The sequence below is a fragment of the Budorcas taxicolor genome, chromosome 22, assembly GCF_023091745.1.
Source record: "Budorcas taxicolor isolate Tak-1 chromosome 22, Takin1.1, whole genome shotgun sequence".
Classification (NCBI taxonomy): Eukaryota; Metazoa; Chordata; class Mammalia; order Artiodactyla; family Bovidae; genus Budorcas; species Budorcas taxicolor.
In genome coordinates, this window is record NC_068931.1 from 46,167,026 (window position 1) to 46,181,046 (window position 14,021).

General features: G+C 41.9%; 1 protein-coding gene and 1 non-coding gene across 2 annotated transcripts in view; both read right to left on the reverse strand.

Moving 5' to 3' along the window:
• EPG5 (ectopic P-granules 5 autophagy tethering factor) overlaps positions 1–14,021 on the reverse strand; it is a 138,374-nt gene that overhangs the window by 16,993 nt on the left and 107,360 nt on the right. Inside the window, 4 exon segments of the mRNA XM_052660349.1 lie at positions 4,066–4,210; positions 4,899–5,108; positions 5,597–5,782; positions 7,938–8,113. Of these exon segments, the coding sequence (XP_052516309.1) occupies positions 4,066–4,210; positions 4,899–5,108; positions 5,597–5,782; positions 7,938–8,113 (717 nt within the window).
• Positions 2,149–2,220, reverse strand: TRNAS-GGA (transfer RNA serine (anticodon GGA)). The gene has a single exon. It is a non-coding gene; the product is annotated as a tRNA-Ser (tRNA).

The window sequence follows — 14,021 nt, forward strand, 5'->3', positions numbered from 1 at the left end:
GCATGCACAGAAGACATGCCTTAATCCTAGTAATGGGTCAAGTTTCTTAACTGTTCAGTGAGACTGATACAGAGTGCATTCTGCACTTACAGGGTATATCATTCTCCACATACTCACTACATCCATCTGTGCTATAGAGACATCCTACAGTCTTACTGATTTTCTGTCTACGTGATCTATCAGTTACTGTCACACATGTGTCAAAATCTCTATGAGAGAATTTGACACTTTTCCTCTGAGTTCTGTCAATTTTCACCTCATGCATTTTCTTCCCAGTGAATCGAACCTTACATCAACTTCCAGTGGCTCTCTTCATTTCTTTAGTAATCTTACTTATATTTATTTATGTTGGGGTGTGCTGGGACTTTACTGCTGTGTGGGCTTTCCTTTTATTGTAGCGAGCAGGGGCTACTCTCGAGTTTCAAAGCACAAACTTCTCGTTGTGGCGGCTTTTCCTGTTGCGGAGCACGGGCTCTAGGGATGCGGGCTTCAGCAGCTGTGGCAGCTGGGCTTCAGGGCTGCTGGGCTTTAGAGCACAGGCTCAGCAGTTCTGGCACAAGGGAAGAGTTGTCCTGTGGCATGTAGGATCTTCCCAGATCAGAGATTGAACCCATGTAACCTGCATTGGCAGGTGGATTCTTTATCACCGAGCCACCAGGAAAGCCCTTTTTATTTCCATTAATGCTTTTTTCTTATTTATGAATGTATATATTTTTCATGCAAATTCAGGGTGGGAAAACACACTGGAGATCATTTGGCTTTGTAATGCTTTCTGCCTTACAGTCCTACCTATCTCATATTGATACAGCAATATCAGCTTCCTATTTTAATCTGCCTAATGTGATTGCCTTATAGAAATCTTATATCTAATGATTTAGATATACTTATGAATAGCTTAAAACTAGATGTTGTTGATGATTAATACAATCTGACAATCTCTGTCTTTTAACTTGAGCATCTGTCTATTTATATTTACTGCTGCTGCTGCTAAGTCGCTTCAGTCGTGTCCGACTCTGTGCGACCGCATAGGCAGCAGCCCACCAGGCCCCGCCGTCCCTGGGATTCTCCAGGCAAGAACACTGGAGTAGGTTGCCATTTCCTTCTCCAATGCAAGAAAGTGGAAAGTGAAAGCGAAGTCGCTCAGTTGTGTTCGACTCTTCGCGACCCCATGGACTGCAGCCTACCAGGCTCCTCCGTCCATGGGATTCTCCAGGCAAGCATACTGGAGTGGGGTGCCACTGCTTTTTTATCGTTTTATTTCAGTTATTTTTCTCACCTTTTCCATCTTTCTTTTTTTTTTAATTTTATTTATTTTTAATTGGAGGATAACTGCTCTACAGTGTTGCGTTGGTTTCTGCCATAAAACAACATGAATCAGCCGTAAGTATACATATATCCCTTTCCTCTTGGGCCTCCCTCCCACACCCACCCCATCCCACTCCTCTAGGTTGTCACAGAGCACTGGGCAGGCTCCTTGTGTTACACAGAAGCTTCCCACTAACTATCTATTCTACACATGGTAGTTTATATACGTCAGTAGTACTCTCTCAATTTCTCCCACCCTCTCCTTTCCCCACTGTGTCCAAAAGACTGTTCTCCACATGCTTCTTGCCTTCATTGGATTGAACATATTTTGGTCAATCCTTTTTATCTCTTTCTACTGATTCAGAAATTACATATTTTGTTTCTTTTGGTGAACTGCTTAGAATTTTTATCATTCATATTCTATCAAGACATACATTTAACCAATTTCTTGACTCCCTCAAACAGTATTAAAACCTTAGAATGCTTTTAACTCAACTCCCTTCCTAACTTATATCTATTTGTGGTCATATAATTTAATTCTAGCTTTTGCTTTTTTTTTTTCCCAGTTCTTTTACCATCCATCATTTATATTATTGGTCCTTTTAGTGGATTTAGACAAAGCAGACAATTGTAAATCAACTTTTCCATCAGCAAACTTAGTACTTATCTAGGTTACCTTAATTACTATAGTTTGTATTGAACATTTAAAAGTGAAAGTGAAGTTGCTCAGTAGTGTCCGACTCTTTGCGACCGCATGGACTGTAGTCTACCAGGCTCCTCCCTCCATGGGATTCTCCAGACAAGAGTACTGGAGTGGGTTGCCATTTCCTTCTCCAGGGGATCTTCCCGACCCAGGGATCGAACCCAGGTCTCCTGCATTCCAGGCAGACGCTTTAACCTCTCAGCCACCAGGGAAGCCTCATTTAAAAACATTTAAAAACAAGATATTTATTATTAGTTTTTGAAGCCTCAATATAGATATGACTTCTGACAGGACAGGCTTTCACAAGTATTGAAAATAGTTTTCAGATCTTCTGTCTTCTTTTGAAGATCTTAGGAGATTCATAAGGACAACAGATTTGATGACTGGAGTTACCATCCAAGAGGAAAATTAACATGAAATTACAAATCTTTTTTTTTTTTTTGCTTGGTAGTGTTTCACTCATGAGATCTGAGTTTCCTGACCAGGGATTGAGCCTGGGCCGTGGCAGTGAAAGTGCTGAGTCCTAACCACTGGACTGCCAGGGAACTCTCTAAATTCCAAGTCTTGATTGTTCTTACTTTTTAACAAAATGCTCAAAAGAAATTTAAAAAGACAAAAAAATGTTGCATTTACATAAAAGTGAAAGTCGCTCAAAAGTGTTTGACTCTTTGTGACCCCATGGACTACACAATCCATGGAATTCTCTAAGCCGGAATACTGGAGTGGGTTGCTGCTGCTGCTACTGCTGCTCAGTCAATTCAGTCATGTCTGACTCTGTGCGACCCCAGAGACGGCAGCCCACCAGGCTCCCCCGTCCCTGGGATTCTCCAGGCAAGAACACCGGAATGCGTTGCCATTTCCTTCTCCATAGCTTTTCCTTTTTAAATCCTTAAATGATTAACTGCAGGCTTATATCAGCAGTTTAGTTTATATTTACCCATATTTCATTACTTTCTCTGCTTATTTTCCTTCTTGAAATTCAAGCCTTTCACTTGTGACCACTCCACTTTTACCTAAAGAGCATGCTCTATTTAATACTTCCTTTAGTGATGTCCACTGGGACAAACACTCTCAGGTTTCACGGAAAACACCTTTATTTCATCCTTCTCCTTGAAAGCTGGCTGCTCTTGTTTTACCACCCAGGTTGCCAGTCGTCTCCTCACAGCACGTCTCCTCACCGTCTTACCGGTTCCACTGATGCCCCCGAGAAGCCAGCTGTCCGTGTAAATGTTTGTTTTTTCACCGGTGCTTCTTCAGTCTCACTACAGTATGTACAGGTGTTCTATTTACCTTGCTTGGGATTTGCTGGGTTTAGCGAACCTGAGGATTGCTGTCTTCCCTTCTCAGAGCAGGTTCATTTCTAACTCATCCTTACCCTGAGGATGCTGTCCTATATAGTTCTACGTGGGGGCTCCTTTCAAGGCTCCCAGCCTACGCAGGGCCTGGGCTTTATAGCCTCCCCTAATCCAAAGAAGGTCAGTAAAAGCCTGCAAGCTACAAGGCAACCTCAGCACGCCATCTATTTTCATGGGCTCCTCCTTTCACTTACTTTCTGACTTTTGAGATTTTCTGCCAACTTGTCAATACGTTTAATTTTTGGTTTCATAAAAACATTTTATTTATCCAGCATTCTAAGCTGTTTTTAGCAGGAGAGGCAGTCAGGATGTCCAGTTTACCAAACTGCTGGGAGTACAAGTTCTCATATAAAGTGTCCTTACAAGCCTACAGGTGATTCTGAAGTGCCCTCCAAGTTCAGAGCTAAACATCCAGAAAGGCTGCTCACTGGACAGTCTCTGGTTATCTCTTAATCATCATGGTGACTTGCCTAACTCAGCCCTCAGTCCACTTAACCTCATAGCAGCACCTGACAGTGTCTACCCTCCCTCAAGTCCTTACAATTCAGGCATCCCCCAACACTGAGATGACAAGTGTCCAGGCATCAGCTTCTCTGCAAACAGAAGGACAGTGTCCTGACCATCATCCTGATCTCAAAATGTCTTACACACAGCAGGAAATCATTTACTGAGTGAATACATGACTTCTCCAAAGTCACTTACCAGGTGGGTTAAAAACGATGATATCATCCAAGAGCTTAGACATTTCCTGTTCAAGGACTGCTAAGGTGATTTTTCCATTTTGTTCCAGGGAGCTGAGGAACTGAACCATCTGATGAGTGAAGGCTCGGCATTTTGGAACTGCATCCTGACAATAAAAAAACGATCATTCAAATAAGTCCATGCCAACAGGGTTAACTGAATATTCCCTGGGAGCACAGCACTGCACTGACTGCCTCAACAGGGAGTGGAGAGGACGGAGCAGGGAGCCACGTGAGGACAGGCATGTCTAAGGGCCCTGTGCGGGGGACAGAAGTCTTTCATAACACCCAGACTAGAACCCACATTCTCCCAAATCCCAGTAACAGTTTTTACTGTGTTAATAACATTAACCACACACTAAGTACTTGCCAGGAACTTTTCCAAAAATTCTATGTTCATTGCTTAATCTAATCTTCAGAACACATTAAAGGCAAGGTATTATTTTCAGTTCAGGTGAGAAAGCCAAAGAATGACAGTAAACTGGGGATATGAGTTTGTCAGACCTTAAACTCATGTTCGTTATTTGCTGCCATTCTGTTGCCAATGACACTCAGATCAGCAAACCAATGCTGTCCCTTAATCCTTTTCACCTCTTATTAGCATGTGGCACTGCTACCAGGTAAAGGCTTACTAGACAAAATAAGTGAAACTAAAACACCCAAGAAGCCAAAATGATACATACATCCCTCAGCTTTTTCTACTGAGCCATTGCAGGGTTCAAGACAGTCCTCAGCGGCACTAACGCGACCAGCCCTGAAGAACACTCTGCCTTCCACAGCACGCACTTAACTTACAAGATGTTTCTGGCTGTCAGTAGGAACAGAAAGGCCTGCAGACACTTTCAAGAGCTTCACAATTAATTCAGCAGAAGATTCCTTTGCCAGGATGATAGATGGCTGGTAATGGCTGCTGAAATAACCCAGCACACTCTGATATGACACAACGTCCACAAGATGCCACGACAGTGAGCTTGTCTGTCCAAGCAGAGTAAGTAGAGGAGAATCCTGAAAATGAACACACACATTCCTTTAGTTCCAGCGCTCCCATCTTTCCAGAAATATGTCTTTACTGAGTCTATGGAGTGACCACTAACATTGTGTATTATGAGCACAGAAGAGTTAAGACATCAAATAAGCTTCTGCTCAAGGCAGAAGTACTCATGAAAGTAATAACTGAAGTCTTGGCAAAACACATTAATGTTAAGATTTGTAAGTATTCAGAATCCAGTTTTCAAAGAAACTCTATGATCTTGTGGCAGAACAGCAATTAATGAGATGTAAAATGAAACTGATTTTAATACTATAACTTGGTGTGGTTCCCTTAGACTATGAACTGTCTGAGTAAACCAGGCAGCTAGTTGAAGGCACATCCCATAGGCCATGCATCTATTCAAACTGAAAGAGGCAGTGGGGACACGGAAAAGCAGCTGCTTCATACAGAGCAAGGATCTAAGGAACTCGCAATCTTGATCACAGGCCCTCTAAAAACTTACTGTTTGGTCCACCAATTGATCTTCCTTTGCCAATAAAATCACCATGAAAAGGAGGCAGACAACCATGCCCCGGGTCTCTGGGCGAGGACTGGGGCTCCAGGCATCAGAGAGCACGCCGACCCAGTTGACTTCACAGAGAACAGACCCCAAAAACAAGAAGCAGCTCTTGGGGCTTCCTCGCTCCACCTAAAAGGAAACAACGCTTTTAGCTATCTATGTATCTTGAAAATGTATATACATCAATGTTTACTAAATTATATCTTTTAAATTATACTTTCTCCCCAGATTATAAAAATTATTTATAACTCTATCCCCTATTACAGAGATTTAGACTTAATATTTATTTTTCCTCCCATATTCGATGTGTGGAACATCTTTCGGCTTGTTTGGAGTTCATTATTTATTCCACTAAGTCTTAACAGGAGAGGAATGATCTTTGCTAGCTCCAGGTAGTGTGACAAACCTCTGCCTCAGTTAGTCACCGGTGCTCAAGGGAGCCTACCACAGTCCTCAGATGTGCTGGCAAGACCAAGGTGCTATATCTACTAGTCACTGCTGCCCAAAGCTGAACGTGCACCAGAACCACCTGGAGGACTTGTCTGGGGATGGGGAGGGGGTGGGTGTATCCACAGAATTCTTAATGTCCTATATCTGGAGTTAACAAGTTCCCAGGTGGTACTGATGTTGCTGGTCCTGGGACCATACCTCGAGACTATTATATTAGCATATGTAATTTTCATATGGCCTTTTTAGTATAATGTTACATTATAAGTACATCTCTGTATCATCAGTCTTCATAATTTTTGATGACTCCATAATGTTTAATTAAGTCCTATTTAAACTATATTAGGGATGGAGGGGCAAATGTATTATAAAGTATTACTATATAATCAATATCAAAGTTATCTCTTATGAGTCCATTTCAAGCCTGTTTAAAATAAACTATGTCTAGTTATAAATTTTTCCTTTTTTTAAAAGAAGATTTAAAAGCTCAACTCCATTTGTAAAGTCACAGTCAATGGAATCTGATGATGATTCCTGTCGTCCAGTTACTACCATAATTATATCATGCTATTTACTCCTTCTCCCTTTTGGAAAATGATTTTTCATCCTCCTTTATAATCTATTCTCTATCTTGATCCTCAACCCCCTCAAAACCGTACTTTACTATGCCACCAGACTCATGGAACTAAAAGGTTCCCAGTTTCTGGGCAGGGCAGTCATCTATCCTTAGACTAAAGCTACTAGAGATATAAAGTCTATAGCAACCCTTTATGGACCATTCTATTTAATCTGTCATATAGCTAATGCTGCCCTCTTAAATGCTCTCTTACAGGCCTTTAAACAAAGGTTCAATTCCATATTCATAGTAATGATGAATATTTATGTAATGCCTGTCTCGTATACTAAACCTAGCTATAAAATCATTTTTAACCTTGTAGTTTACTAAGACAACTGTCCTCAGCTTTCCTTAGAGCTCAGCTACAGAGGTATGGCTGACAAGAACACCACTGGAACACTAAAAGACCGCACTGGATTTTACTCAGTGTCATAAATAACTATGGATCTGCAATAATTAAAGCACTTACAGTGTCTCAATAATAAATGCGATATTAGGTTAACAATGAACACAAATGAACTGGTGACTATGAGCAAATAAACTGAAACGGTCATAAAAAGCTAAGACAAGACTAGAGCCTTTTTTAGAACAGAAACTTAACAACAGCAACAAAAATGCCCGACTGCCATGTGACACTGCTGTGCCTATTTTCTGTACCTATTGCTTCTACTCCAAAAACTCCCACACATTTATGGGGACTTTTTCCAGGCCATTCAGGTCTTTACATGCCTATGATGCGTTACTGGCTGCTATAGTAACACCTTTGTCACCTATAAGCTAATTATCCCTTACACAACTACTTAAAGAAACTAATGCTTAAATATCAATTTACATTTTACTTCAATAGAAATTTAACAATGAAAAGTTTTAATGATACTCTCATAGAAAAACATGCATATATGCATACATAGAAACACCACGACTGAGCGTGACGAAGTCATCACACTATGTACTGCCATGACAATATCACGAATACCAAGGGGATGACTGCTGTATTACAGACAAAATCTTTCTGGGAGCTTTAAAAATGGTCCTGTAAACGCTGTCTTACTAACACAATAAAATGACATCCATAGGATGCTGCTTTACATAAGCACCACCCAGGCGATTAAGAATGCGAACAGGCTCCACACCGGCACACACAGCAACTGGGCTGAAAACCCACAGTGAACAGGCTGCTCCCAAGACGCCAGGCTGTGGCATGGAAAGTAAAGGGCTTACCTTGAAGAAGGCCTCCATGAGCATCTGGTCAGGATATAAGTCCCGCCACGGAAGTTTCTGGTAGGCACTGTGAAAAGCATACAGAATGAACTCTGGCATTTTGGGCGCTGTACATGTTTCACAGTAATGCATCAGGTGCAACCGAAGGGCTCCTTCATCACCAGGCAAGAGCTTATCTAAAATTGAAAAAGAAAATACAGCTGAATACCTTTGAGTTTATCTTTAAAACAAACAAAAAACTAACATAAACCACGAATTTGAACTAAAAGTCTAAAACCTAATATTCTCAATAATTACCCAGTTTCAAAGATTTTCACCTGCCAGGGAAAAAACTGATGGCAGAGTAATAATGAAGAATGGTAATTTACTTACTTGGGTAACTGGAAGGAGAAGCTGGTATGTGGGAGATAGCAGAGGTAAGCAGTTTTTCCCTAAAACCTATAAATATATGACTTTTTAACTCAAATACACCTCCACAAGCCCAACCAACTTTAGGCATCCCTTTAGTCTGTTGCCCTTAGCCATGGATTCAGTCTCATGCAATTGATCCATTCATCGGGCATCTTGGAGAAATCTAATGTACCTTGGAGAAATCTAATGTTCCTCAAAAGGAAATATTCCAAATAACTAAATCTCAACCCTCAGTGCAATAAAACTAGACTGTTAACCATCATTCTAGCAAGTCACTTGAAAATGAATCTCACACTCTCCTGCGACCTGATCACTCAGTATTAACCTCACAAGTATCAATTACTTTAGTGCCTTCAATAGCTAGTGGCAAGATAAGGGGCATTTAGCCTAGAACAAATCTTTTCAGGCTTTCTGGTTCTGTGCACAGGAATGGAATTTAGTCAAAGAAGAGAGAGTTACACACAATGAGAGCAGTTTCTCAACACTGACTGATGGAAGTTTCTCAACACTGACTTGTGAAAAATGACCAATGAGCATCAACACATGTCACCAGTCGACTTATCACTAACATTCCCCTGCCCTCATCCCTAGTCCTTATGAAACAGTAACATATGTTTTTAACAATCCTTTAAAACAGAGGTGAAGGGCAGCATTTGCTTAAATATGGACAGAAAAAAAAGATAGTTTTGTTTAAATAAGGATGGATATGTAAGAGAAGATGTCTAGGAGGTAATCTCTTAGGACCAGAAGAGCTTCGCTAGTCCCAGCCCAGATGCAAGTAAGTTCTGTGACCTCAGATGAATTCTTTTTGATCTTCAGGTCCTCATTTTTCTAATCAAAAGCAAAGAGCTGAAACGGACAATCTCACTAAAAGGCTATAATTTAAGAATTCATCTTGTTATGCACAGTTCTCATTCCTCTCTCTGAGGTGAGCTACCCTACAGCCATACCACCCTGAACGCGCCCAATCTTGTCTGAACTGAGCTACCAGTTCTTAATGTTAGCCAAGTACTTTCTTATTGCTAGGCCACTTTTTGATTTTCTATACACAAACCTGTGACAGTGCTTGCCCCTTTATACTAAGATACTAAATAAACAGCCTCTGTGACAATAGTTTTATGCTCAAATATTTGTCTCACTACAAGTATATCCTGGATGGTAATAAGCAGCTAAAAGTCTGCCTTTCCAAAAAAAACCAAAAAAGAGTACTAGATTTCATGTTACTCACTGAACCAATATTTATCAAGTGGACAGTGAGAATACAGCATTATCCTAATCTTAGGGGAATGAAAAGAAGAATGTTTCTATGCCTAGAGTTTATATCACAATTGGGGAGGGGTGAGGAAAAGAGAGATAAGATATGTAAAGGTCAATCAAAAATACTGGATGAGGTACATCTAGAGAATGGAGTATTACTCAGCACTAAAAAGAAGAAAGCTCTCAAGTCATGAAAACAATGGAGAAACCCAAGTGCACATTACTAAGCAAAAGAAGCCCATCTGGAAAGCAACACTATGAATGATCCTAACTTCATGACATTCTGGAAAAGCTTTAAATATGGAGAAAGTAAAAGAAATCAGTGGCCTCCAAGGCTAGTGGGGAAGGAGGAGTGACTAGCAGAGGAGAGGATATTTAGGGCAGTGAAAATACTCTGTAGGATACTGTAATGGTGGATACACATCATTATACGTTTATCCAAACCCACAGAATGAACACCACCCAGCATGAGTCCTGTGGACGTTGGACTTTGGGTGATAACGTGTCAGTGCAGGTTCATCAACGATAAAAAATGTACCATTTGGATGGGGGACAGAGATAGTGGGGGAGCTGGAGGGGAGACTATGCACTCAGAGTGGGGAGCAAAGGGCATATGCAAACCGTACTTTCCACTCAGTTATGCTGGGAACCTAAAGCTACACTAAACAACAGGCTATTTATGTATATATATGTATATATATATATATATGTGTGTATATATATATATGTATTATTAGATAACAAAGTTTATATATAACACATATTACTGCTACATATATTAACATATGTATTATTGTTATATTATATATACATACTACTATAATACATAATCTATCATCTGATGTTATTATATATAAAATACTGGATGCATGTGTGTGTGCATGCATGTTCAGTTGGGCCCAACTCTTTGCCAGCCCATGGACTGTAGCCCACCAGGCTCCTCGGTTCATGGGATTTTCCTTGCAAGAACACTGGAGTGGGTTGCCATTTCCTTCTCCAAAGTACTGGACGGCATATTGGTAACTCCAGGACCCAGTGCCACATGAACACACGGCAGCCATGGAGGTGCACCTCTCAGATCCCCCTTCAAACAGAACTGGCCATAGATCAGGCTACAGCACTTCAGCCCCTGGGTCAAGGCCATCCTCAGCCCTTGAAGCCCGCAGCCAACAGCTGAGCACTGACCTGGGTGCTTCCGCCAAGGGTGGGCTCCCGAATAAAGAACCACTGCACTCCAACACCCCATCTGGCTGGCCAAAACTTTCTCAGATCTGCCCTGCAGACTGAGACTCGGCCTTCCTACTCTCCTTTCACAGGTGTTACGCCTGCACCAGAGGTGAAGGCTTTGCTTGTCTACCTCTATTCCTCTCCCTCTTATTTTCACAGGCATCACCCCCAACACCTCTTAGCATTCTGGCTCCACCATGGTGTCTGCTTCCCACAGATTTCAACTGCAACAATGTGCTATAAAGACTTAGAAACAGGAGAGAAATGTACCCCGTAAACAGATATGCAGGAAAACACAAAGGGCTTAAGGGTTCACCCAGGTAGTGGAATCAGCATAAGCAAAAAAGTGGCAGTGGGAAGGTCCAAGGACGTTTAGGGGAACAATGAGTAGAGCCATATGGTTGAATAGATGCCTCCAAAAAGCCCATCCCGTAATACTGAAGTGCTCTGGGTCAGACACATTTGAATGCTGAGCTAAAACATTATTACACTTCAAAGTTTTTGAATAAGAATATAGTAGCATAGAAACAGAATTTTAGGAGAATCAATTTAGCAGGATAGACCCTAACAAATGAGCAGGAACAGAAATGAGAGGCAACAGAGGGCTACTGCAAGAGTCTGGATTGGGTGGACTAATAGCCTCATAAGCCTCCTGATACAAAACATTTAGATATACTGAGTAAACACAACATCTCTGATAATGCAGAGCTACATACATTCAGTGGAAGAAAAGAGGTCAGAAGCAGAAAGACTAGAAAAACAGAGCATCACATCGATGCTAAAGGCAGCACAGGATGAGATGGTGAGACAGCATCACCGACTCAATGAGCATGGATTTGAGCAAACTCCAGGAGAGAGTGAAGGACAGAGAAGTCTGGCGGGCTGCAGTCCATGGGGTCCTAAAGAGTTGGACATGACTTAGTGACTAAACAACAAAAGCTTCAGTTGCCCTGGGGCTGTTTATGTTGGGTTTTCAACCTCACAAGGAAACAGAAAACAAGAAAGGACAGATAAGGGTGGAGGGGAATGGATCTTCTCCACCTTAGCTCAGAATGGGAGTCAGGGAGCCAAGAAAGCTGATTGTGATAATTGAGTTTGGGGGTTGATTTCATGTATCTGTACAGCATGAAAAGCAAGGAGAACAAACCACTCAATCCTATAGGAAATCAACCCTGAATATTCATTGTAAGGACTGATGCTGAAGATGAATTTCCAATACTTTGGCCACTTGATGCAAAGAACTGACTCACTGAAAAAGACCATGATGATGGGAAAGATTGAGGGCAAAAGGAGAAGGGGGCAGCAGAAGTTGAACAGCTGACTCAATGGACCTGAACTTGAGCAAACTCTAGGAGACAGTGGAGGACAAAGAAGCCTAGTGTGTTGCAGGCCAAGGGGCTGTCAGGGGTCAGACACGACTTAACAACTGAAGAACAACACCACAGTGTGAGAAACCCCAAGGCAAGGAATTACACAGAGCCAGCTGGCAACAAAGCGAAAAAGGCTAAGAAACAGGGCCTTCTGAGCTTGATGTGAATTCTCAAATCCCAAAAGTGATCCTGAATCCAAAAAGGCAAAAAAGAAAGAGGAGCCATCTCAAGATGACATTATTTCTCCTAAAACCAAAAGTTAAAAAAAAACTAAAGGAGCCCTGTGAAGAGACAGTTGTTTCTCCTAAAACCAAAAAAGTTATAAAAAATGAGGAGCCTTCTAAGGAAGAATTGGGTGCACCTAAGCCCAAAAAGATGAGGAAAGAAAAAGAAGTAAATGGAAAAACTGGAGAGAAAAGCCCCAACCTGAAGAATGGATTCCCTGATTCTGGACCTGACTGACTCCAAGAAAGCTGCCACTGAAGAAAATAATAGTGGGTTAGAACAGGAAATGACTGTGGAGCAAAGAAGGAGCTTTCTCTAATTTTCCCATATCCAAAGAAACGATTAAACTTCTCAAAGCCCATGGGGTGACCTTCCTGTTTCCTATACAAGCAAAGATGTTTCACCCTGTCTATAGTGGGAAGGAGTTGATCGCACAGGCGTGGACAGGAACTGGGAAGACATTCTCCTTTGCTATGCCTTTGGTTGAGAAACTTCAGGGAGAACTGCAAGATCAGAAGGGAGGCTGTGCCCCTCAAGTACTGGTTCTTGCACACACAAGGAAGTTGGCAAGTCAAGTAAGCAGAGACTTCAGTGACATCACAAAAAAGCTGGCAGTGGCTTGCTTTTATGGTGGAACTCCCTATGGAGGACAAACTGAATGCATATGGAATGGGATCAATATCCTGGTTGGGACACTAGGTCTTATCAAAGACCACCTGCAGAATAGCAAGCTAGACCCCACCAAACTTAAGCATGTTGTCCTGGATGAAGTTGACCAGATGTTGGACATGGGCTTTGCTGATCAAGTGTAAGAGATTTTCTGTGTAGCAATAAGACAGATTCAGAAGACAAGCCCCAACATTGCTTTTTTCTGCAACCTGCCCTTGGTGGGTGTATAAGTTGCTAAGAAATACATGAAATACATAGGAACAAGTGGATCTGATGGGTAAAAAGACACAGAAAACAGCAGTAACTGTATAGTATCTGGCTAGCAAGTGCCACTGGACTCACAGGGCAGCAGTTACTGGGATGTGATCCAAGTGTACAGTGGTTCTCAAGGGAGAACTAACATATACTGTGAAACAAAGAAAGAAACCCAGGAGCCGAAACAGAATGTGGCCGTAAGGCAGGACGTCCAGTCTTTACATGGAGACATTCCACAGAAGCAAAGGGAAATCACCTGAAAAGGTTTCAGAAACGGTGATTTTAGAGTTTTGGTTGCTACCAGTGTTGCTGCATGTGGGTCAGACATCCCGGAGGCTGATCTGGTGGTTCAAAGTTCTCCACCAAAGGATATACAGTCCTACATTCATTGTTCCAGCTGAACAGGTAGAGCTGGAAGGACGAGGGTTCGCATCTGCTTTTATCAGCACAAGGAAGAATACCAGTTAGCCCAAGTGGAGCAAAAAGCAGGAACTGAATTTAAGCAAATAGGTGTTCCTTCTGCAACAGATAATAAAAGCTTCCAGCAAAGATGCCATCAGGCTCGCGGACTCTGTGTCTCCCGCTGCGCTTGATCACTTCAGTCAACCAAGAAGCTGACGGAGGAGAAGGGAGAAACGGAAGCCCTGGCAGCAGCCCTGGCCCACATTTC